Here is a 24,627-nt window from a genome sequence, read left to right as displayed (position 1 = left end):
ATGATGGAGCTTCAGGTTGGTACAGATCCAGTGAATCGGATAAAGAAGTCCGCCTTAAGAAAAGCACATCGCATCACAGGAAAGTAAGTTTGGTGATTTATTTTAAGCGGTTATAGTTGCCAGGTGAAAGAAAAAAGACAAATCAAGTATCATGATCCTGTATAAAAAGAGCAAACAAGAGTGGCTAATGAGACGGTTCCTTCTTGCAGTGCTCGGTCAACTTTTACAAGAAACAGCTGAAGACTAAATATTTGAATATATTTTTTTAATTAATAACAATACATGCAGAGGAAGTATGTCAAAGTACGTTTTTAGTGGAACAATTTTAGACAGAATCCTAAAATTCTGTCTAAAATTGTAGATTTAATCAAGTCACAAAAGAAAAGCATATTAGAAGAAAGTAATGTTAGTATTGTCCAAGTACAAGCATTATAAATGATCACTGAAAGAATCTTAAGGTACTTTTTACATATTTGTGTAGTTACTTTTTAACAATGTTAAAGTAGAGGTAGTGAAGGTCTACAGATTGTTTTCTCAAAAGGCTAAGACTTAAGGTGATGCGTTCAGCAAAGAGGTTTCGGAACAACGCTGATTGGAGACCTAGCTGACCGGCACCACATCCAGGATTTCAAAGTGTAACTTAGCAATTCAAAGAGTGAAATTTATATAATAAGGTCACTACACCGAGATGTGATTCATATGTTCATTTTGATGATCGTGACTTACAGGTAGAAAAAATTCGACAAGCAAACAGGGAGGAATTTAACAGGTACAAAGGATATGCATAGCCTTGGATCTGGTCTCCAGGAAAGGTGACTGTAAGAGACATATAGAGAGTTAACTGAGATGAAGAATCCAGTTCAATAAGTTAATCTTAAGAGTCGTCTGGATGAACACACCACAGGTTGAGACTGACAGGAACTGGGTTCAAAACTAGCTGTGTGGTTCATAATGTCTCTCTCTCTCTCTCTCTCTTTCTCTCTCTCTCTGCCTCTCTCTCTCTCTCTTTCTGTCGCTCTTTCTCTCTCACTCTCTCAGCAGGTTATATGTCAGAGGATTCATTGGAGGGTGGGACGGTCATACCGGCAGCAGACAAACAGGTAAGTTAGGACCAGGTCACCCATGCAACATGAGATGGTTCCAGATAAATGAGCACCATATCAGATCAAGACGCGACAAACCAGAGCTCACTCATCAGAAAGTCAATACTGGAAACCATAAAAGCTGAACATGAAGCGACTGAGGCCTGAGTACCTAGAGAACGATCCGGCATCCGTCTGAGAGAGCTGGTTTCCATACATCAGCTTCCCTAAGGAGGTCGAATGAGCTGCAGCTGCCTGCAGGAAGAGAGAGAGAGCACAACCGAAGAGACTGCATACAGGTAGATAGACACAAATTCAGTTTCTCTTATCAAACATTAATATATAAAAAAGGACTTTTAATCCAGACCTGACTGCTCTGACCTTGAACTTGATGAAACACAGAGAGCCAGCACCCTCAGATGACCTGACTCACCAGATTATCATTAACTGTGGAAACTTCCCACTAGAACTCAAGCGACTTGGACTGTGTGCCTCTCCGCTCTACCTCCAGACTCTGGGAGTTACTTTCACCATTTAAAAATGACTTTAGACCACCGAGCGACGGTGGTCAAGCTGAGACTCTTCTTCAGGATTGGCTAAAAACACTAAGGAATGTGGACGCTTCAGTCCGTATCCTGGACACTTCTAATGTCGTTCTGATTCCAGCTGTGGTCCAGCCTCGTGAATCTCCTCCAGTCTCTTTATTGTGCTTTGCTTGACAATCTGTTGAAGGCTACAGTCATCCATTGCTTTTGGGTTGTTGTTTTTTTTCTTCACACTTTTTCCTACCACTCAATTTTCCATTAATAGTGTCCTATTAAGAACCAGCTTCTGAACAAATTTACATAAGTCACCTTTTGTTATGGAAGCTATAACCTTCATGATGACCGTAGCGTTTCTAAACTTTTCTTATTTTTCTTTTTTAAATTGGACATCTATTATTAAAGACTTAGGGGAACTGTAAGCACAAAGCAAATAAATAAATAAATATTAAAACAACTACAGAAATTCATAACAAACTTTAAAAAAAAAATCTATTAAAATGCACTTGTAATCAGTGCTACAACAAACAAAACAAAACAAAAACAAAGTGGCGCTACGGGGAAATACGCTAACTGCTGTCCGTGCCCTTCGTGCACCAACATGCAGCCTGGCTGTCAAGCGGGCGCAGAGCTGCGGACAAGAAACGGTTAAGCGCAAAGATGCAGGAGCTGCGTGAGTCCATCTGAGCATGTGCCGCTGGCGCCGCCGCCGCCGCTGCAGTGAAGTAAAAAAAAAAAAAAAAATGTGTGGATTTCCACAGGACAGAGCGGAGACACCGCGCAGGAGAAGCCGGGCGACAGGCTAGCAGAGGCGCGGACCGACACCGACTCTTCCCGACCGACCTCACCGAGGAATGTGTCGGATCTGCCGGGGTGTGCGCCTGGGCAGACACCGCAGAGGTCCTTCTGAAGGTAAAAAAAAAAAAAATATATATATATATTTCGCTGTGCTGATCGTAGAAAGAGAGAGAGAGAGAGAGAGAGAGAGAGAGAGAAAGAGAGGGGGGAAATGCAGTCAACATGTTTGTACTCAAGCGGAGTGACATTCAGGGCAACAACATGTGTTCCTGTTGGGGGGAATCTTTTGGGTTTTTATTTCCCTTTCACAATGAAATGTCACCAGATTACTCCCAACTTAATAGTGCTGCGCTATTGTTTTTTTTAACCGTTTATTCAATTGAATGTTTAAAGCGCCCCCCCCCCCCCGCTCTCTCTTTCCTTTCATATTCAACAACAATATTGCGCGTGTTTTCTGCGCAGTCGCGCCGCTGCACCTGTTAAAATCCGGATTATCGTAAGTTTATTTGGAAACCGCTCTGACTAAAACCGTCTTTGTGGATCGCAAGTCACCTTTTTTTTTTAAATGCGACACCAAAGAGTTGCAAAGTGTATCCCAGATATGTTAACGGTGCATGAGCTGCACAGCTACATGTATGTTTAATTGTGTGCGGAGAGGGTGCCGCACTGCTCATCATCAGTGTGCTTGATGCTGCAGCGGAGTGCACCCGTCCCCCCCCCTCCTCCTCCACGGCCCCCGGCACCTCCGACGGGCCCTGCACCTTCCAGTTTCCCGGGACAGGTCAGGATCGGCGGGCGTCCAGCGTTAAGAAAAGCCGTACATTTGCAGAGCGGATGGACGTCTGGACTCCACGTCCGCAGTGTAGCTCCATCTGTGGAAGTCCTTTTGCAGAAGCTTAAAAAAAAACAAAAAAAAAAAGCCCTAATCGATTCATGCCACATAAACCCTGCAGTTCATTATCATTTGGGGGTGAGATAATCCCCGCTGTCGCTTCTGTAGTCCATAGCCTATTTATAACCCACGCTACAGCCTCCACAGCGAGGAATCCCAAAATGACCCCGTATTATAACACTGCTACAAGGGAGTAACAGTGAGCTGTGTGTGTGGACGCAAGATTAATATTCCCGTAGTGATGCAGCGGGTCTGTTACCACTCTGTATTCACGTGTTGATGTTTCACAACTCATAGGTGTTACGGTAAGTCACCTTACGGTGGCCAAAAGGTATATAATATCGACATAGTGGTGGTTAATGAAATTGGCAATGTGGCGCGGGCCCAGGAAGGGCATCGAGGGCGGCATTATTGTAAGTACTGTAAAATATATATATATATATTTTTTTTTTTTTGACTGTCTACAGACTTCAATTTGGCATTACAGTAAAGAACTTTTTCCACTCTTTACATAAACCCTGGACTGCATTTGTAGCTACATCTCTAGATGAAATTCTGAAACATCCGACCTGAATTATTTGGCAGTTTCGGCTTTCTTAAAACAAACAGTAAATAACCAAAACTTCACAGCAGACGTTGAACATTATTCAAATTGAAAGTTCACAAAGCAGCCAAGTACAGTGGCGCAGTAGAATATATGCGGAAAATTTCATTTAGGCAAAGCTGCGTGAGTTTTCCAAGCTAGCAAAAATGCTACAGTGATGAACGAAAAAAAAATAGCTTTGCTCTTAGCATTAGCGCGTAAAACCTGATATGCTAATAATGTTTGTGAATGTTGTGAGTAGAGAATGACATCACTGGTGATAAATAAGCAATTTTAAGATCTCCAGTGTTTGTTTGCAGTTTCTTCTTGTTGATGACAAACTTACAAGCAGGATCACCCCAAAAGCGAAGCACTTATGACAAAAGTTAACACCAGTGATTCCATTTGAGGTGACCTGCATGTATTAGATTCCTCAGGGATGTGCATCTTATATCCTGAGTGCAGCCATTTCACACATACTCCGCCTTCTTTTCTGCAAAGTTTCAAAAATTTTTTTAGTTAATGGATTAAATATCAAGTATAACAATGATATTACAAGAATTTGGGTGCAAGTACCTAAATATTTAGGTCAAACTTATTGCAATACAGGCAGCAGCTCTTTGTATTGTATACAGTTATACTGCCATAACAACAAATTTGCTATATATATATCGCTTAGCAATACCACCAAACAGATTATAAACTAAAAAAGCTAGTGACCTCATTCAAAAGTAAATAATGACCTGTTTTTAAAATTACATCTTTATTTATGATCTGCCTTTTCTGTGCTGCATTGAGAATGTGTGGGTGAATGGGTGAATGTGGTGTGACACACTTTGGAGTCCTCTGGACTTGATAAAGCGCTATAGAAGTACAGGCCATTTAACATTTACAGCTGTGTGACTTTCTTTTACTGCTCTCCCTCGGAGCACACCTCACGCTAACCGCCACACATCAGCGAATTGCTCAGTACAGTAACATCCGATTCTGGGTCAACAGCTTTCCCTGTGCAACATCGTGTCAGGGTTATCTCACCTGCTGGCGATCCCACCACTTTACAGTGTGTGGGAATCACTGCTGCAATGGAAATCCTTTCGGATGGGAATATATCCAAAGAATCCCTGGTTCTCAATGACTCCCAATGTTTGCAAATCCATAAAAAAAAAAAGAAAATCTATTTTATCCTCCCTCACCCCTAGCTTTAAAGGAGGTCACCTCATGCCAGAACTGACCCTGTTTTTACACACTGAGCTTATGTGTTTGGAATTGATGGAATGCTACGAATAAACTATGTCTGCTGGTTGGGTTTCGCAAATATGCTTTTTCAAAAAGTCTGGGAGTTTGCGGCATGAAGGCAAACGGATACTTCTGACGTCACTCGGAGAGTTTGGCCTTCGTCTCACCTTCTAAACGTTAGTTGTCCCTTTCTCTATAAATAAAATACTCAACACGTTATTCCAGTTTATTGATTTGAACAAAAGCCTCAGTAGCCTCAGTAGTTCATTGGGTTGACTCGGACAGGACATTTCTGTACCTCTGTTGTTCTCCACAGATCTTCTGCCATAAAACCAACATCAATTATGCACGACCAACGATTGATTACAAAGCTTCTACGTCTGATAGCCAGTTGAATCCCCGTCCATTAGGCGCATCCATTTCCATTTCACCACTTCCATGGTGACAATGTCTATAAAACTCCAGATTCTTCCTTAGGAGCTCTAAGTTTTAATGCGTAGCTCGGCCCACAAATGTCAGAGCTTCAGCTTCTCAGGATCTGGAACTTCAGGACGGTAATGGACCTTCAAAGTGTTTGTACCTCTCAGACTTTTTCACATTTCGTCACATTACAGTTAGAAACTTCATGTATTTAGTGTGGCGTTACGAAAGACCAACAAAGTAATGCATAAATGCAGACACGTCTTTAATCAGTACTTCAGCAACAACATTTTTACACAAGCCCTTTTTTTTTAGGGGCGGGGGGTATTTTTACATACTTTGGCCATCCAGAACTTTAAATGTTTGCTTATTTTAATTTGGAAAATGGCTGAAGATCAGTCAGATTACATGAATCTTCCCAAAGATTCTCTACTGGATTTAGGTTTGGACTTTGACTGGACCATTGAATCTGCTTTTATCTAGACAGCTCCACTGTCACTCTGGTTCCATGTTAAAGGTTTCTGTCCTGCTGAAAGGTGAAATCCCCACCAAGTCTCAGGTGTTTTGTTTGTAGCAGTAGCATAATTTGCAGAGTGTGCAACTATTAGTTGCCTGTCAACAGACTCTCCCCCTCAGGGCTGTTCTTGTTCGGAGGCAAAGGTTTGCAACCTTTACACTCTAAAGAGCCATTTTGTCTTTGGAGCCGCAAATGTTACCAGACCTTTTGAATGAAGATACAGATTTTTGACAAACATTTTCTGTAGGAAATCTGATGTCATTCTTAAATAACCTCTAGAAGATAAGCCCATGTTCCTTGTTTGTCATTCTAGCTATTTTGAACTTTTTAATTATTACATGTGCATTCTGGGGAAAAACGGGCAAGTTTTGGTAAGTTACTTCCTGCCTTAATTTAATGGCTTCTCTTTCCCATTTTGTAGAGTGCCTCAGAAATGTAGCCGCTGTGTTGCTTCATATTTATACTGTAGGAAAAAAGAAAAGTTGTGAGTTACATTTTAAAAGTTCTTAGAAACTCTGATCAGCATAAAAATGAAAAAAAAAGAGCCTCATTTAACTTATTTTATGAGTTTATTGAACGTAATTATGGGTCCAATAATTACTTTCTAATGTAATTAGAAAAATGATTGTTTTATATGAGATCCTGTCCACCCACTGAATAAATGTACTTTAATTACAGATGGAATTTTTTTCTGAAATTTGCAGTGCGAGATTATGCAGATGCAATAAAAGATGGCCATGTGGGAAAGTTTTTAAAACATTTTTTTGATCTTATGTCATACTTATCCCAAATCTTTATAATCATATGTCCCTAGGTGACATAAATTGCTATATAAACCTTGATGAATCAAATATTTTGCTAATACTTTCTGAGTTACACACCAATCTGTTTTGTTTTATTGCGTTGTTGTTGGAGCCCAAAGCAGAGACATTGCTTCCAGTTGAGGGTTCAGCCTGTCCGATCACCCTTGGATACTGACATGTTGCCTAGACGGCTTTATTTATCACTTTAATTAAAGAGTTAGAAAGCTTAACCTTCTGTTATATAATTGACTTGTTTGGGAAAGCTTATTTTTTTAACTCGTCACGTTTAGCGCAAGAAGCTTCCTTGTCTCCACGCATGACTTCAGGTTCTATTTCTTGCCAATCAATAAAAGCTTTTTGGATCCGAAACCCACCTCCCTGTTTACATAAATCCTTCCTCCTCCGCCGCTCTGCGTCACTCGCTAAAGCTTTCACCTTGCGGTTATGGAGAGGATGCCTTTGATAAAGTTGCACGGGCCTGCGTCGACCGTGCTGCGCCGCAGCTTTTAGTGTCAGCGCTTCCTGGCGCCTTTCCAGCCTCACCTGAGAGCATTATTGAGAGACCTCGCTAATTATAGAGCTCAAACATGCAAATCGAGGCTTTGTGTTACGAATGAAGCTGTGCATCTGTCTGAAAAAGCGTCGCGTCGTTGATGTTTGGAAGGATTAGACGCAGTTCAGAGACTACGTGTTTGCAAGCCTTACAAAGAAATGGCGGCCTTGGCGAGGAGTCAGAGAAACTGCCAACTCTTGGGGGGGCTGCAAAAATCCTCAGCTCAGGCGGAGAATGCCACAAGGAACCACGAGAAAGAGGTGCTCTGTTTCAGAACGGGGCAAAAGTTAAACTTTTTTTGGTCTGGAAATCTTAAGACCTCGCACCACCCCTGAGGTGAGGCATGGTGATAGCAGCATAATGCTGTGGGGATCTCTTTCTTCAGCAGCAACAATGAAGCTGGTTAGAATTAATAGAAGAATAGATGTGACGATCCTTAAAAAAAAACAAAAAACTAAGGCTGCAGAAGACTTGAGTTTAGGATAAAGTTGACTTTTCTGCAGACTGAATACTTTTACGGGGCGGCTCGGACTCACATGATCGCACGGCCTCACCCGACACGCCGCGGCATGCCGGAGCGGACCGACGGAAAAAAACAAGTGCTGCATATATAACCTGAGGTCTAATGTTGTGGTTAAACTGAGCTGCTTTCTGAAACTGTAAACCAGAGGGAGGGACGCGGGGAACGAGATGTTCCACACACTTAACTGGAAGACTGCTTTTAAAGGGACGTTTCGCGTGTTGTTTGCAGGGTGTGGGATTCCTGTCTTTTAAAAGGAGAGAGAAGATGAACCAGTGGAAAATATTCGTATTTCAAGACTTTATTCCCTATTGCATTGTTTAAATGTTCTGTCCGTTTTTTTTTCTTATTTCCTAGTGTCACACCTTAACTTCTCTTTCCTAGTTTGCTACTTCATTTTCTCATATCCTCGCTCCATCTCTATAATGTTACTTCTTCTCCCCATCCTTAGATCATAAATACAATAATACATTAAACTGCTTTAATTGGAGTGTGTACACAGTTCTAACCTTTATTTATCAAGGGAAATTTGTATATAAAACATAAGAAAATTTAGATGTCATCATCTGGATGCTATACAATATTTCTCTGATAAATCTAGATATTTTTACGTAGTTTCCTTAAAATAACAGGAAAAAGGTTTTGTTATCAAGAAAAATGTAATGATGATAATTTTCCTATTATCTGCATGTAAGTAATAATTACAGTGGCCGTTCTTGGTTAGTGTCTTGTGATTTTCATAGAAAACTCACATTGTATAACCGAACGACGTTAATATTCACTTTCTCTTCTTTTCTCATGCTTCTTTGCAGCCAAGATTGTAAAGTTAAAGCTCGGATGATGGAGCGTTGAACTCGCTGCCTCTTAAACGTGACACCAGAAGCGGCATATCATAGCAGCAGGAGTTTTAGGTGCTTTTGCACGAGTCTGAATGAGAGGAGAGGTGTAGTTCTGCCCTGGGGGGGTGAAGGCCAGCTTGCTGTTTCGGAGCTAATCGACCTGTCTTTGCAATCGATCAGGGTTGCTTTATTTTGTGCCGCCTCATGGGGTTCTCCCATTCCACCTTTCCTCCACCCTCTGCTCCTGTCCATCTTTTTTCCTCTCAAACCCGTCTCTGGATTCATTACTCTCCCTCCCCGACTCGGCCTGTTGCTCATCGTGGATAAAGAGAGCATGTATATTTCAGACGTGAAGGCCCTCTTAAAATAGATCAAATTCGTTTTTGTAAAGCTTTAATTTGAAAATGTTTTGCTTTTTTTGTATTTATTCTAAATTTTACTCTAGTTCATGCTTCCTTTACTTAATTTGTTTGAATATGAAATAATGAAATTTAAAATTTAAATAACCACTTTTTTTTATTTATTTATTTATTTTTTATTACTTGTTTCTGGTGAGAACATTCAGCAACTAAAATAGCATTTAAACTGTGAAAGACTGTAACTTTATGATGTTATACAGATAATTCGGGATTTTTGAAATTAGGTCCTGCCTAGATGTTTTATTTAGATCATATCTTAACCTGCGACAAACGCAGGAAATGAAAGGAAGCGGTGTGCCACCAGAGATCATCCTGTGTGAAACACGTTCTGACTACAGAACATTGAAGTGTTTTTGACTTATCACAGATAAAGGGACTGCCCTGAAAAAAATCAGTAGACATAAACCTCTACAGTAGTTTTGCTTTTAGCACCGCTTTAGTTTTATATCGGGCATTGACTCTGACCAGAAAACGCTTTGAGTGTTGCATGATCTATTAGTGTTTCACACAGAAGACTCAATATCAGATCGCTGTCTGCTGTCTCAATTTCGATTCTAAACGTACTAATAGTTTTAAAATCGCAAATTTAAAAAGTCCTGTGTCGTTTTTGGGTTTTCTGAAAGACTGTGGAAGGCAGATAATTTGACTTCTCCTGGACCAAACAGAATTTATGCTAATTTTGCTAATTGAAGACGCAGAGTGATACAATACTAAATTATTATAAGCTTTTTAACAGAGCCCCACTTGAAAAATCCCAAACTAGCCCTTTAAATGCAGGAGCGCAGTTCTTGCTGATGCAGTTTCTGTCACTGGAGATGAGTTGTCTCTGAGGTCACCCCGGTTCGCCGTTGTTCACCCGCATATCGGATGCTGCTGGTTCCTCTCCGATGCCTCCCAAAGTGACCTTGCAAAAGTCGGAGTAGACCTGGGAGCCGTGCCACACACACTCGGAAACACACCGGCGCGGAAGATAACCCGACTGCGCACTGCGTTGTGGATTCCTCGGTGTGTTCGCTGTCGGACCTCATAGCTGTCAGCACTATAAAGACGTCTTTATTCTCCACCTTTCGCTTACTCCGTATATCAGTCCGTGTGTTTTCTTCCTCCCTGAATGTCTCAGAAACCTGTCATCTGTTCCCTTCGCAAATAATCATGTTGTTTCTCTTAAAAGCACACAATCAGTTCCTTAAACAAGACCTGCGCGGTTGATTTACACTTTTTCAGTTCAGTTTGTTTCGTGCTGCTTTTCTGACTCCGCTGGTGATCCCGACCTCAAACTGAGATATTTTGTGGCAGGTTTCAGTAAAGGGTGATGCCAGAATGGGGCCACTGCAGTTGGAGTGGGCAGGAGCCATGTTGGTCGATAGCTAAGCGCCTCTGTGATGGGGAGGGAGGGTATGATACAGCAGCTACATCAAAAACAGCAAAATACCATCTGGGAAGTTAGTTGTGTGATTATGAGGCAACAGGTCAACAAAGAAGCATAAATAAGGTGATCTTGTTATGTTATCTTTGTGTAATTATCAAAGAAGTCCCAATTTGAGTCTAACTAGATGCCTTTAAATATGTTACTATCAATATTTCAGTCGCTTTCTGACTGCTGCAAGTGGGAGTAATCAAAAATGTTGGGAACCGGTATGTCACTTGCTTTTTCTCTAAATAAAAACAACTTTCTGGGGTTTGAAATTTGTGACACAACTATATGCAGCTGCTAAAAAAAACAAAGTGCAACAAACTGGCAAGTATCAAGGGATTTCATGTAGCGTGTTTTCTGACGTGGCTTTGTATGAACTCCAGTGGAAAAAATATGAATGGCATCTTGAATTAGATTTGATCTTTTAATGATGCATCTGAATTAGCGGTTTGACACAATAAAAGTGTATCTAATTAATTAGGGGCTTTGCAGTTAATCACAATTTATTCTATTTTTATCAAAAAGCAATGTTTTGACTAAACTCGTAACGTTACACAAATCAAATATGGTAGATTTAGTAGACATATGGTTTGTATTTTATTCAGTAAAACTCATCGTGTCTCTATATGACAAAGTCTTTACATCTATTTTATTACTACACACTCAGTTACTTTGCCTCTTCAGAGATACCCAACATGTTTCGACGTGCATGTCTGAAGAGACAGAAAGTAGTTGATGGCTTAATGAGAAAATAAACGTCAAGACTGGTTTGTACTTTGTTTTGGCAGCTTCTACCTGTACAGAGTGGAAATTGAAGAGTTTTGTAGATTTGCTGTCTTTCTGTGGTTCATCCAGCCGCACAGATTACATTCAAAATGTCTCATAGCCAGAAAGCCAGCAGCTTTATAAGCTAATGTGTGTCACTGATCTGTGCTGCTCTCATTAGTTCATGCTGCTGTTTGATCAATTCATGATCCCTCACCTCATGGGAAGGGTTCGCTATGTAGCTTGCGGATCCTTCGGCACTTTCATTCAGATATCTGATATTTATTCATTTAAACGCTTAGCTGTGTTTACATTTGACCTTTTTGCAATTGGGGTCGCATGTGAATCCCTCTTCTCCCTTAGGTGAACTCTTCCATCGTCATTATTTCCACCAGTAACAATAGCACCGATCCAAATCTTTAGCATGATTCTGCCACGACATGCAGAGGTAAATTAAGCTAATCAAACATCCAGCCAGCCTGATGCCAGCAGTATTATGGTTTGACATCATCCTACAGGCTTATTCAGTTTTTATGGAGCAGTGTACAGTGCCCTTTTTTAGCCCACAAATATTTTATCAGACAGACAAACTATGCTGGCTTTTCTCAAAGTGTAACGAAACGATTGGCCGTTTAAACTGGACAATGATCTCAAACGTGGTTCACCAAGGCATGGTGTCAGAAGGAGTCCTTGGAAGAGACTAGACTGGTAAACCTAATCGCCTGACTTAAACTCTGGTCTGATTCGAAAAACATGATCACAGAATCCAGAAACAAGATTATTAGTGAACTGGAGGGTTTGCTTACGACAAGTCTCCGCGAGAACTCTACCAGAACCTATTGGGTGACCAATAGCAGGTCAACAGCAAAATGGCTGCTGCACCACATGTGAAACATATTTGAAGGAGTTAAATCTTTGAGACTGCTGTCCTTAAAAGTTCTCTTTTGTGTTTAATGTGAAGGAACAACCTATAATATTAGCTTTGCTAAGATGTTTGCATGTTTGTAGCTTTTGCCAACAAATTCACTTCACAGTGGAGACTCAGTTGCATTGGATGCAACTGTGCTAATATGCGCAATAATTATAACAAATCTCAGCTAAATTTAATGTGACACATCTAATGCATATTACTCAGGTGAATGCGCTGCATTGTAGACCCGGCCCCTTCGGCTGCACGGACCCACTTCATGCTCAAGAAGCTCACATTGACCATGATCTCACCAGACCGACTGGTGTGACTTACAGGATTAAATGAGCCACCAAGAGGGATTAGTGGTTACGTATGATGATACGATGATTTGAGAAGAGGCTAGAGGAGTCCCAGTTCACCGTTGGGTTTGGCTGTTTGAATGATCTTTTGTTTGAGTGGTGCTAGACAAAACAACTCACCCTGCCTCACCTTACCTTTGGACACAAACACACACACTGGCACACACAGGTGGAAAACCTTTCATAAGCCTAACCGGATAGTAAAGAATCATCACCACAAGAATCTCTGTGAGTATAGAAAAGAAATTGTTTGGACCATTTTAGTTTATGACTCTCTCTGGTTTCTCAATGCCATAAAATTATCAGAAGTACCACTAAGTTTTCAAAAATGAAGATCGCAGGAAGAACACAGAAATTATTTCCTTTTTTCTCAGTGCTACATCGCTGCCTCGCCTTCGCCTGGACGTTCGCATGTATGGTGTGTTTGGCAGGAGGTGTAGCGTTGGACAGCCTCATTACAGTTTTAGATAATCCTTCTCATTAGCAGATTTTCATGTGTGTGGGTGACGAATGTAATGTGCATTTTAGGTGCAGAGAGAAAGGGGGAGGTGTTGGGAGAAATAGCGAACATCGTTTCTGTGAGAAAGTGGTTGTCAGTGATGACAAGAGAACAATGTGGCTAACACACTGCTTTGATCTGCATAGAAATTCCTGCATATATTAATGAGTTTTTGGGAATTTGTGGAAGTTAGAATATGCTGGTGTATTTAAACTATTGTCTGCTTATAATGGCAGATTTGACAGTTTTATGATGAAAACCTGAACTAGATAGAAAAAAAAGCCTTTCCATCATAAATGCTGCCTGGATACTGTAAGCTAAATTGGTAATCTGATTTTTCATTTCAACTTCTGCTGAAAAAGTTGAACTGAACCACAAATGAATGTCATGGAGAACAAAGAGGCTGAAATTGAGAACAATCCCGTTCAACAGAGCCGTATTGCATAGCAGACGCAGAAACTGAAACTGAAAACTGTTGAAGAACTGAAGTCATAGCAGAGCTGAGCTCTTGAAAGGTGTGTTAGATTGAAGAATCAGCAGCCTGGCATGAGAGACCATAAAATAAAATCTGAGAGCATAAATCAGCTGACAATGTTAAACAGTAGGGCATTTACATCTTAAGTGGGAGAGCTTAGGTGTGAAGTGAAAAGTCAATAATTGTGATGTAGGCTACAGTTAAAATGAGTGGAAAGGCTTTTTCTTTTTTTTAAGAAAAAACTTTTCCAGTTTTAAATTCAGTGCTTATTTCTTTTTTTAATCTTTCCTACTTGACTTTAGCAAGTATAAGTTGCTTTGCTAATAGCATCTTCTGTGCCACCGTTAGCTAAAATGCTAGCATAGTAAAATTAGCATAAAACCTATTCTTCCTGGCTATTCATCATGGTTCTAACTTAAGATACATATATTGAAAACACTAGCAAATATGGTAGTATGTTAGCTAACAGTAAAGAATACAACTGTTATTCTAAGAGCTAACATCCTAACATTAACCTGTAAGATGCTATTAATGATAGTTATATGACCTGCTACTTGTTTTTGGGTGATATGCTAACATTAGCTAATGTGTAGTAGTTAATGTTAATTCCAGCAGGTTAGCAAATGTTAGCAGGCTAGCAGCACTTGCTATTTTAACATTAGCTAAAATACTTACATTGATATACACTGTAAACAATAATATTTTGTAAAAGTAGTTTTAATTCCTTAACTGTGGTGTTCTGAAAAAGTATGAAGAGCGTGAATTTGCCTTTTAATACTAACTAAAACAGCTGCTTCTGGTTTGATAGCATGCAGATATTCAGAAGCCTAAAAACAAAGAGTGACCTGGTAAGCTCATGTGCCTTTTTGACTCTTCCATGAGACTATGGGGCACCGTCCCTGTCACAATAGGCTGGAATTTATTTTAATAAAAAAGTAAGATATTTGAAAAGTGTAAGAGGTGTAAATAATGTCGGTGATAGCTGACAGATTCTGAATATGCCGAATATTGTGGCATTTGAATGACTGAAATACCAGACAGTCAGCAGAAGTAGTTTGGTGACTAAAACATAAAAAATTGAATGTCACAGAATCATAATGACATGAATTCCTTGTGGCTTTGACACAATTTAACAATCTGACTTGACTTATAGAAGCGAAGGAGGATTCAATTCAGCGTGTTTCTCTTTTTGTTACAGGCTGAACCTTTCTTCTCAGCACTTGAAAAGTTGACCCAATCTGACTTTCATAGACGAGGTGTTTTTCCCAGGAAGCCAGAGAAAAGATGGAATAAGGAGGTTTATGGAGGTCAGTTGGTCCATCGCTGTGGCCCAGTTAATCACATGAAACCCTTGTTCCTTGTTTGGAGTAAATGTGCTAATCCCCACGGACTCTCTCTGGGTCACAGCCAGGCTTTGAAGACAAAAAGAGACAAAAAAAGACCTTTTGTTCTTCAAACATGCGTTTGTACTTGTAACCTCATACTAAGACTCTATTTCACCAAGCGTTTGTGATCTATTGTATAATCGTTGTTGCTATGACAGCTTTCTCTGGAGACATTGTATGGTAAAGGATATAAACTGTGTGGCCTTGTTGAGTAAATGGCCTTTGAATTCGTCATTGTGCTGTTTGCATTCTGTGTTCCTCTAATTTAAGCCGCGGTGTGTGTGGAGCAGAACCGTGAACGGGCCCGTCCCTTCGTGGGATTTCTGATACCTGATATGTCAGCATGAAATGTTTGTCAAGCAGCACGAGTTGGAGACGCAGAGTGTTGATGTAGGCAGTCAGATGACAAAGCTATACGTTACATAAGAAACCCCCTCACTGTGTAAATAGCATCAGCTGAGGGAAGGTCGGTACACTTTAAGTGCTTCATCAGCCTCCAGTCTTTAATTAAATCTCCTGATGCCTGCAGTGTTTCACTGCCTTGGCTTAATTTAAAAGTGGCTTAGCACCCCACGCAATTAAATTTCTAATCCTGAAGATTTCACTTTTGATTTGGCCAGATGGCTGTTGCTGGAGATGGCAGCAAATCCCGTTTAATTCTGCAGGCAGCAGACTCTGTTTGGACAGTTAGGCTGTAATCATTGCTTAAGATGGGATGTACTGCATGTCAGTGTTTTATAATGAGGAATAATTATTGTAATTTTTGGGGTAAAATCTCTACAAGCAGTTGCAGTGCCTGTCACAAGTATTCTCAGAAATTGCTGCCTGGTGAATTGTACATTTTAGTCACAAAACAGAGTCGAAGACTTAATTCTGGATTCCCTCTGAGGCTGGTTCGATGAAACTGAAAGGTTTTATTACTAAATAAATGGCATTCAGATGGAGAAGCTTTGGGTGAAATCCAAAGACAACAAGCTAGACTATCCGGACCAACAACTTTGATACAAACTAAACAGGAGGCATAACAGAACAGTCTTGCAGGGAGCAAAGCGAACAAACCAGAATGCAGCGTCTGACACATTTAATGTAATGTTTTATTTTCCACATCTCACCCAGACAGGCTTTCTGTAGGAGGCAGATCCTGTTACTGTGATAGTCATGGGAGAATGTTGATTTGTTTTGTGGCGGCCATGTCTGTGTTGGCTTGAATTTGGTCTGTGTTTTGATTATTAAGCTGCAGAAATACCCAATGAGATTCATAATTTACACTTATATTCAGATGAAATGTAGATGTTTTTACATTTTATTTCAAAGAGGTCATGAAGCCATACACCCTTGCATTACCAATCTCCCACTATCCTTTGCACTGAGCATGAGATGCTTTTCCTTGACTCATCCTGTGTCTTACATATATTGTTGCTGAATCCTCGTCACACCCTTCCAGTTCAACTCCTTGTAGAATTTCCTTTTGTGTTTCTATCTGTTAAGGCTTTTTTTCCCCTTTTTTTTCTGGCATCACCCCGAACTATTTGGTTATATCGCAACAGCATGTTGTGGTTGCTATGGAAACTCGGTGACCTGAGACGCCACTCTTGACTGTGGTTCTCTAACAGCGAGCTTTGGAGATTTTGTTACATCTTCTGCCGCTCTCCTCGTCTCCGTACGTGATGGAAAGTTTTGTATTGACTCCCCACTGCTATTTCTGTGTTGGCACATTGCTGTTCACACATTGTTTGCTAGATGTCTTGTATTAATAATCCATCTCTGAGACTGAGAAAACAACTTGGCAACTTGTGTTTTATCGATTTTTTTTCTTTTGTAGCAATACCTCTTTCAGTAAATCTCCTGCCATTGTGAAGCTTTTTTCAATTTCTCTTTAAATGGTGCCACATTTGTAAGGAAAATGCATTTGTGGGTTGAGCACCAGAGTTGAGTATGTGGGCTGTGGCAAAGGAAAACCTTTCAGAACATCTCTGCTAATACCAAGTAGTTTAATCTGCTACTTATTCTTGTTGAGTGTCATCAGTTGGCCTATGGGATTGAAGCTTGACGAAGCAATTAAAACAAAAAAAACATTAATTGAATAAACAGTGGCCTCAGGAGTGTGTCGTACACAGCCACAACATCCTGCCACCTTCTCCTCATTCTGATCACCAGATCATATTGGTGTGAGATGGCATACTAGACTGCAACCAGCACTTGTCGCATGTAGTTGCATTGGTCACTTTGCAACTGTTCACGCCACTGTTCAATGAGGTTGAGGTCAGGACTGCAGGGAGGAAATAGGTAGTGTCTGTAAAAGCTCTCTCTGTTGGGAATTAACTTTATGGAGGTTAGATTTTGGTCCCAAAGAGGGTAAATATGGGATCCCCACTGGTTGTAGGATCTTATCTTGATTCCTCTTTCTGTGAAGATTGCTTCCGATGTTGACAGTGACGAAATGCCGCCCCACACTATCGCTCTGTTTGGTTTTTGGTCATTTACGAGAGCAATCCACATACTCAACTCTGCTGCTCAACCCACAAAAGAATTTTCTTTACAAATGTGGCACAATTTAAGGGACAATAAACAGACTGCTCAGCAGTATGAGATTCAGTACCACAAAACATTGTTACGGCAATGAAAAATAAATCAACCACGTACAAATTTTGTTTCCTTTCATACCTGGAGTTGAATAAGGTGTAGCAGGTTTTCCAAATGATAATTTCTGAAGTCTTTCTTTGTTCTCTTTTCAGATCTGAATTCTGTACATACAAATAGGAAATCTGTGTGAAACCCACAAGAGGAACCATGGTAACCTTAGAAACCTCAGGGGACCCTGTTCCTCTCACGGCCCTCTCCCGCTGGTACCTCTACGCCATCCACGGCTACTTCTGTGAAGTGATGTTCACCGCCGCCTGGGAGTTTGTGGTCAACTGCAACTGGAAGTTCCCCGGTGTGACCAGTGTGTGGGCCCTCTTCATCTACGGCACCTGCATCCTCATTGTGGAGCAGATGTACTTGACGTTGCGCGGCCGCTGCCCTGTGCTGCTGCGCTGCATTATCTACACCCTCTGGACCTACCTGTGGGAGTTTGGGACGGGGCTGCTGCTGCGGCAGTTCAACGCCTGTCCCTGGGACTACGCCGAGTTCCGCTACAACTTCATGGGCTTGATCACAGCCGAGTACGCCGTGCCGTGGTTCTGCGCCTCCTTCATCGTGGAGCGCTTTGTTATCCGCAAAACGCTGCGGCTACGCTTTCATGAAGGGCCCGAGGACGGCTGGTCAAACCATCGGCATGATGCTGGAGGAGGCGCTGGAGAAACTTTGGAAGGCAGCAGGCAGCGAGAACAAAGGAGGGGGAGTGGCTTTAATTCAAACGGCTACCTTAAAGTTGATTGAGTCAATTTGCAGGGGACTCTGTCATACTTCCTTGACCCGCCACTGGCACTTTTCCATATGCAATCCTCACCCTTTAGCGCATGGGATTGAGAGACAGCCATCAAGAATCGGTTAGTTAGTGCTGAGGAAGCCAGAAAACAAATGTCTAACTGAGGCTTCAAATCCCAAATACTCACTGTCGTTAGCTAAACAGGGACTCATAATGCTACTGTTATTACTGCATTTCACATTACATTTACATGGGGCTGACTCTAATACTAGGATCTTCAATGATCTGGATTAAACTTTAAAACTCCTTCTTGGAGCTCAGAATATAGGATAAAAAAAGCACTTTTGCAGAGATTAGTGTTATTGTTCTGTTAAAAGACTTCTTGGAAAAAAAGAACAAATACAGTATTTGTGTTATTTAAGTATGCACCAATCTATGTAAGAACAGTTCTCTTGCCTCATAGGAATGTTAAATGAAAGCAGCACAGCCACGAAATATCATCTAGAGACCCAAATGCCGGCCTTTCTTTACATTCAAAGGAATGTGTAACATTTAGGATGATCTTTCGAGTTAAAATGCAAAGCGGTTTTCCTCAATGTAGAAAAAACTATAAAGATATGAGGAATTTTGTCGCAGTTCCGTTGTAATAAGTAATTTATATTAGGGTCGCATGTGCAATTAAACAGCAATAGAAGTGCTGCTGTGGGTGTTCCCAAACCTTTTTTCTTGAAGCATACAAAAGAGCCGGCCTCTACTTCCCTCCGTCAAAACGGTGCACACACACACACACACACATGCATATCCCACTCCAACAGCCAAGTCATTGATTATACATGAAAAACTCTTTACAAAACATGCATCTTTAAAGAAAACCTACCAGTCACCTGGGTCTTAAATATGGAGGTAAGTTGTCAGGTGAAGGCTGTTGTTTATTCTTATAAGGTGCTAAAGTTCATAATAGGTACAAATAAAACTAGATATTAACCTGCACTGTATAAGAAGACAAATACCGCTTTCCTCTCACTGTGAGATATTAAATCAGACTAATCAGACCACAATAATAATTGATCAGTTATTTGAAAAAGAAATATCCACAGGTTCACAGATGTTCCTCAATTTGAGTTTGAAGATCCCAAAGCCATGAGATCATTCTCATTATCTGGACTCACTAAATGTAATCTTGGAACTCTAAATTTAAAGAAAGTTATAGAAGTAAATAAAAAATCTCTCTTTCATTATTCTGGTGCTGATAAAAATAATCTTATTGGCACCAACTGAAAACAGGAAAAGGCAAATATGACGTAATATCAGAGAATAAGAAAAAAAAACTGTCTTGCTTATACAGTTGACGTAAATATCTGGTTTCAAGTTTAGTGTATAATGACCTAAAACTCTGTGTTTGTGTTACACCTGTCTTCAGAGCTGTTTGCAATTTCGCCAATTCGTACCCTTCTTTCTCACACAAGCAGCATCATTTGACCCAGAGCCACTTAGTACAGGACCGTTTGTTTGTAGTGTCTTGGTACATTTTTCTGACCATTTGTCTACAGTAATACACAAAAACACTTGACTACTAAAAAGGTAACATGATTTAGTCTTGGTATTATTCATATGGATGTATGAAATGATATGGTTATGGGTATGAAATGACTGTAGAAAATTACTAATGTAGGTAACATGTGTGTGCGCGTGTGTATGTGTGTGTGTATGTGTGTGTGAACCGAGGGTGCGAGTTGGCAAAGGAGCAATTAAATTAACACTGTTAATAATGTTTGCTTTTCTTTTGTTGGATATATCTCCAAACTTGTCGTCTTTCTGCCACCGTCACTCTTAATGTGAACGTTGCCGTGGTGCGATAGCAAAAACTGTCCCCCGTGAAACACTGTGGCCGCCGCATCGCACCCATTTGTGTGAATTAAAAGTCGCACCAGGCCAATTTTTATTTCTTTGATAGAGGCTTTTGAAGGTTACACCCAGAAACACTTTGGCTGATGTTCATTTGGCAGCATTTTCATCACATTCTGCAGCAATGGACCTTTAAGAATGTATCCTCCCCCAGAAGCAGGGTTTCGCCATTATTTATTTATTTTCGCTTTGGTCTCAAGGATCACACTGAAAAAAAAAAAACTAAGCAAAAAAATGCATGGAAAGATCTTCTTTCAGCCTGTTTATTCAATCATCAACCATAATGTATGTCTGATGAATCACTCTGCTGCATGTGCGAACAGAATGACAGAAGATGCTGGTTGTCAGCGAGGGTCTGCGGTTGTCTTCTCCTAGCATGTCAAAGTGTCCTTGAGCCACATGTTGAACCACTAAACTGTAAGTAAGCAGGTCATGGCTTTGCATGGCTGCTTTCCTACTGTGTTTTGTGTGTGTGTGTGTGTAATTGGACATATATGTGTATTACCTAGTTGCTAAAGTCTGACGACTGTGAGTCATGGCCATCGACATAAAAGCCTTTTGCAATTTTTTTTTAAAGAGTTACGTTGTGTGTCTCTGTCTGCAATTACCAGTTTGTGTGGTTTGATGCCATCTTCAGTATGGCAAAGACTTAAAAGTCTTATGTAATACTAATTACTGTAAAAAAAAACAAAAACAATTCACAGAGCCTTGCAAAAGCGTTGGCCTTTTTGCGATTACAAAATTCAGTGTATTTTGATGGGGGCTCATGCGGTAAACTAACACAAAGTAGTCATAACTGTGCAGTGGAATTAACACATTGCGTTCAACCTGTTTTACAATTAAAATAGTTACATAAATGTGTGCTAGGAGGAATATGTATTCAACACTGACACCAGAAAAAGTGCAACTTGTTGCCTTCAGAAGTTACGTGTGTGTAATCGAATCTCAATATAAATACAGCGGTTTCTGTGAAGGCCTTAGATGTTTGTTTCTACAAACCACATGCCACTTCACAATGACGGTAAAGACAGATTACAAGTAACAATTTTCATATTTTGACTTGCAAACTCATGCCATGTGCTCCTTTGTGTTTGTCCGTCACATAAAATCCAGGTAAAACATGTTTGGTGTGTAGTCGACATAAAAAAAAAGGGGAAAAAAAGTGCTTTTGGAAGGCTCTGTGGATACCGTAAGCATATTTCTAGAGAATTTAAAAACAAAAACAGCCCTGAGAAACATTCAGGAGTAACATCAGTAGTTATAAAAGACATATCAATAAGATTAAGTAGAGAGGGCTTTGTGTTTTTATTGGCTTGAATTATATAAATCCTGTATGGGATCTCAAGCTGACAGCCTCCGTCAAATGACTCTTTACTAAACATGTTCCTGGGAACGAAAGGAACATAACTATACCGAATATAGACTCAAAATGTCATAGCAGACTCTAGATAAACTCAATAAATAATAATAATAATAAACAATACCCTTTTTAATATTTCCACAGTTCTGCTTGACTAAGTGGACACTATGACCTTCTCCTGTGTTGTTGATGCGTTAAATGTGGAGCTTTCCCTGCGCGCGGCTCTCGTGAGAGAGCTGCTCTGCATCTCAGATGAAGTGCTGCCACCCAGTGGTGAGCGGCCTGCTAAACATCCAGGAAACGGGAATGTTAGTTTTGCACTCTTCAGCGTCGTATGCATTTTTCATTAGGCTTAAGAGCAATACTGTAGATGCGATTATTACCCTTTTCTAAGGAAACGTCTCTGCATAATTCATATGCAGTAAATATCTTAACTTGCTAACCGAAATGTATTCTCTGCAATATGTGTGTGAAGGAACTTTGAGTCACGCAGAGATGCTTGTCTCTGAGTAAGTGCATGAATAATATGTTAACAGTAAGCTGGGTGTCTGGTGTTGTTTTTATTTATTTCTCTCTCTCTCTCTCTGTCTTTGAATGTGCATGTCTAAAAGCAGCTCCACCAAACTCCAGTTTCAAGCTGCTGCTGAATGATCTAAGCATTATTTTTATAAAAAAAAAGAAAAAGAAAAAAGGAGCAGGATTCTTGAGAAATCTGTACTGTATATCGCTAATGAATGATTTATCAATCTCTGAGGAACAAATGTTTAAAAAAAAAAGAAGTATTTGGTTTTTAATGTGCGTGGGTGTGAGAACTGTGAAATATGTCTAGAATGCCTTTTTATATTATTTCCTGATTAATTATTGTTATTAACCCTGATGAATTAAAAATAAACAACTTGCTGGTCTTTGTGTCTTTTTTTAATGTAAAAAGTTTTTCACCTACAGTTTTTCATGAAAACGGGTTCGTGCAAATGATATATTGTAATACTAAATACTGAAGATTTTTGAACTGTGTTGGTTAAATTATTGATGTTTCTTTTGTTTGTCATACAGCCATTTCTGTAGCTTTCATCAATCAATAACTAGTCACTTTTCATACATGGAATCAGAAAAAGGTCCTACTTTTTATATTAAAAATAGTCTTGATTTACCCCGTCACTCAGAACCTAGAGGGGCTTTTTAACCTAAAATGGGGCCGAATTCCCATTGACTCAATACGCAGGTAACAAATAGAAAACAGGCAGAACTTTCCAGTTTAGTTGTTAGAGCATCACCCCAGGACGGAAGGGCGCCCTGAGCGGGGAGCCATCTAATAGACAAACAAACATATATGGTGAATTTTATCAACTGCAATAAAGCCTCTGTCTCCTTCTCTGACGTTTTTTTTATTATTATTATTTTTTATGGTTTAGCATTTCACTGTTCTGATGTTCTTGAGTTTTGTTATCCACACAAACTTTCACTCTGCGTTATGGCGTCTCCATGTGGCTGGAATAGTGAATTGCAGTCTGCAGCCCTAAAGCACCTCGCCCCCCCACCCCCCTCCAACGGAGCTCTCCTCATCCAGGATTTTGAACAGACATGTTTGTTATGTTATATGTAGTTTTTTGCAATTATTTCAAAGGAAATATAGAGCCTGTAGTCCTTTCCATTCACTATATAAATAAGTCTGCTCTTCTGTTGCAGTACACATTTGAACCTGAAGATGGCTCTTTTTCACCAACAAAAACGAGACAATCCTGCCTTTGCGATTCAGCTTAAAGTCACAGGTTGAGTCACCAGTCTGCACTTAGCAATCGCTTCGTCAAGCAGGCTTATCTCATGACTGGGCCTCCAAAGCAACAGAGCACAGATTTCCTTCAAATATAACTTTGCACCCATCTTAAGGTGTGGGTGTCAAAAAGACCTTCGTTGCAGTCAACATGATCAGAGTTGTTCTTTTTTTTTTTTTGCTTTTGCCAGGTCATCCATTTCTGACACCAGTCCAGAAGTGTTCAGGCACAATTAAAAGTATGCTTAAACAAATCTCATTTGCCTATAAAGAGGCCTCAGACGAAACTAAAAAGTTTCCATCTCCTTCTCTTTTTGTGGCCACGCCTCTCGGGTTCCAAGAACATTGCCTGTCAAAGTGTTCGATTAACTGCGGGTTTCCCGCCGGCCTCGGGGCCCTGCAGCCAAAACAAAGGCTCCCATGTGAGGGTGTGTCCACGTTGCACGCTCTGCTGCACTAATGGCCCAGAGCCATGGTGGCCCGGCCTCGTTTCACACCTTCTGCATATGGCTTCATCACCTTTCCTCCAATCAGGGCCTCTCATACCAAATATGGAAACTGAAGACCTGTAATCTCTGCGCTGCAGATTACCAGCGTCCTCCCTCGGGCACATCCGAAGGCCTGTTTTTGTCACCGCGTTGAGCTGTTTGCGAGCTCACACCCAAATGCGTCTTGTGTTTAAGTTTTGGCAAGCGTCTTCATGATTGACTTCGTTGTGTCGTGTGTCAAGTTTGAAGTTTGTGTAACAGGAAGTCTGCACGGATTAAGGATAATAGATGATGGAAGAAATGCCCTCACTGGGTTCCTTTTCACGGATGTGTAAAAGTATTTTCTCACCATGCAGACTGTTTTTTAATCACAATTAATTCTGACCAGAGTAGACTGTTTTTTTTCAGGGTGCATCTCTTCAGATCTAATGTAAAATATAGTGACACATAGTGGCAGTACTATGAAGAACCAGTGTTCTGCTTTCCTTCTTGAGCAACTGGATGATTTGCAACAATTGGTGGATCCAAGCATTCTGCCCTCAAGACAACCTTTGCATGACTCACAAAAATAAACAAAAGTACATTGCAGTGGCCTAGTCAAAGTCTGGACTTAAATGCAACTGAGATGCTGTGGGATGACATTAGGAGGTTAAAATTCCAGCCTTGGGTCTTTATGCATGAAGTTGTTCTCTCACCATCTGTAATCTGTCCTAAAACTGCAC

The 24,627-nt window shown here is 40.5% G+C and overlaps 1 protein-coding gene across 2 annotated transcripts; it reads left to right on the top strand.

Annotated features, from left to right (window-relative positions):
* Positions 1-1,575: 1,575 nt before the first annotated feature.
* Positions 1,576-22,551, top strand: tmem229b (transmembrane protein 229B). Of its 2 annotated transcripts, XM_008399151.3 has the most exons (3): positions 1,576-2,536; positions 14,825-14,933; positions 17,747-22,551. In XM_008399151.3, exon 3 carries the CDS (start codon positions 17,802-17,804, stop codon positions 18,390-18,392), a length of 591 nt encoding a protein of 196 aa, XP_008397373.2. In that variant the 5' UTR covers positions 1,576-2,536; positions 14,825-14,933; positions 17,747-17,801; the 3' UTR covers positions 18,393-22,551. The 2 variants fall into 2 exon arrangements, with proteins under 2 accessions (XP_008397373.2, XP_081459020.1); XM_081602894.1 differs by lacking the exon at positions 14,825-14,933.
* Positions 22,552-24,627: the final 2,076 nt, after the last annotated feature.

The sequence above is a fragment of the Poecilia reticulata genome, chromosome 22 (genome assembly GCF_904066995.2).
Source record: "Poecilia reticulata chromosome 22, P_reticulata-male-v2, whole genome shotgun sequence".
In the NCBI taxonomy this organism is placed as follows: domain Eukaryota; kingdom Metazoa; phylum Chordata; class Actinopteri; order Cyprinodontiformes; family Poeciliidae; genus Poecilia; species Poecilia reticulata.
The sequence above is the reverse complement of the archived record's forward strand: the minus strand, read 5'-3'. Positions and strand labels throughout refer to the sequence as shown.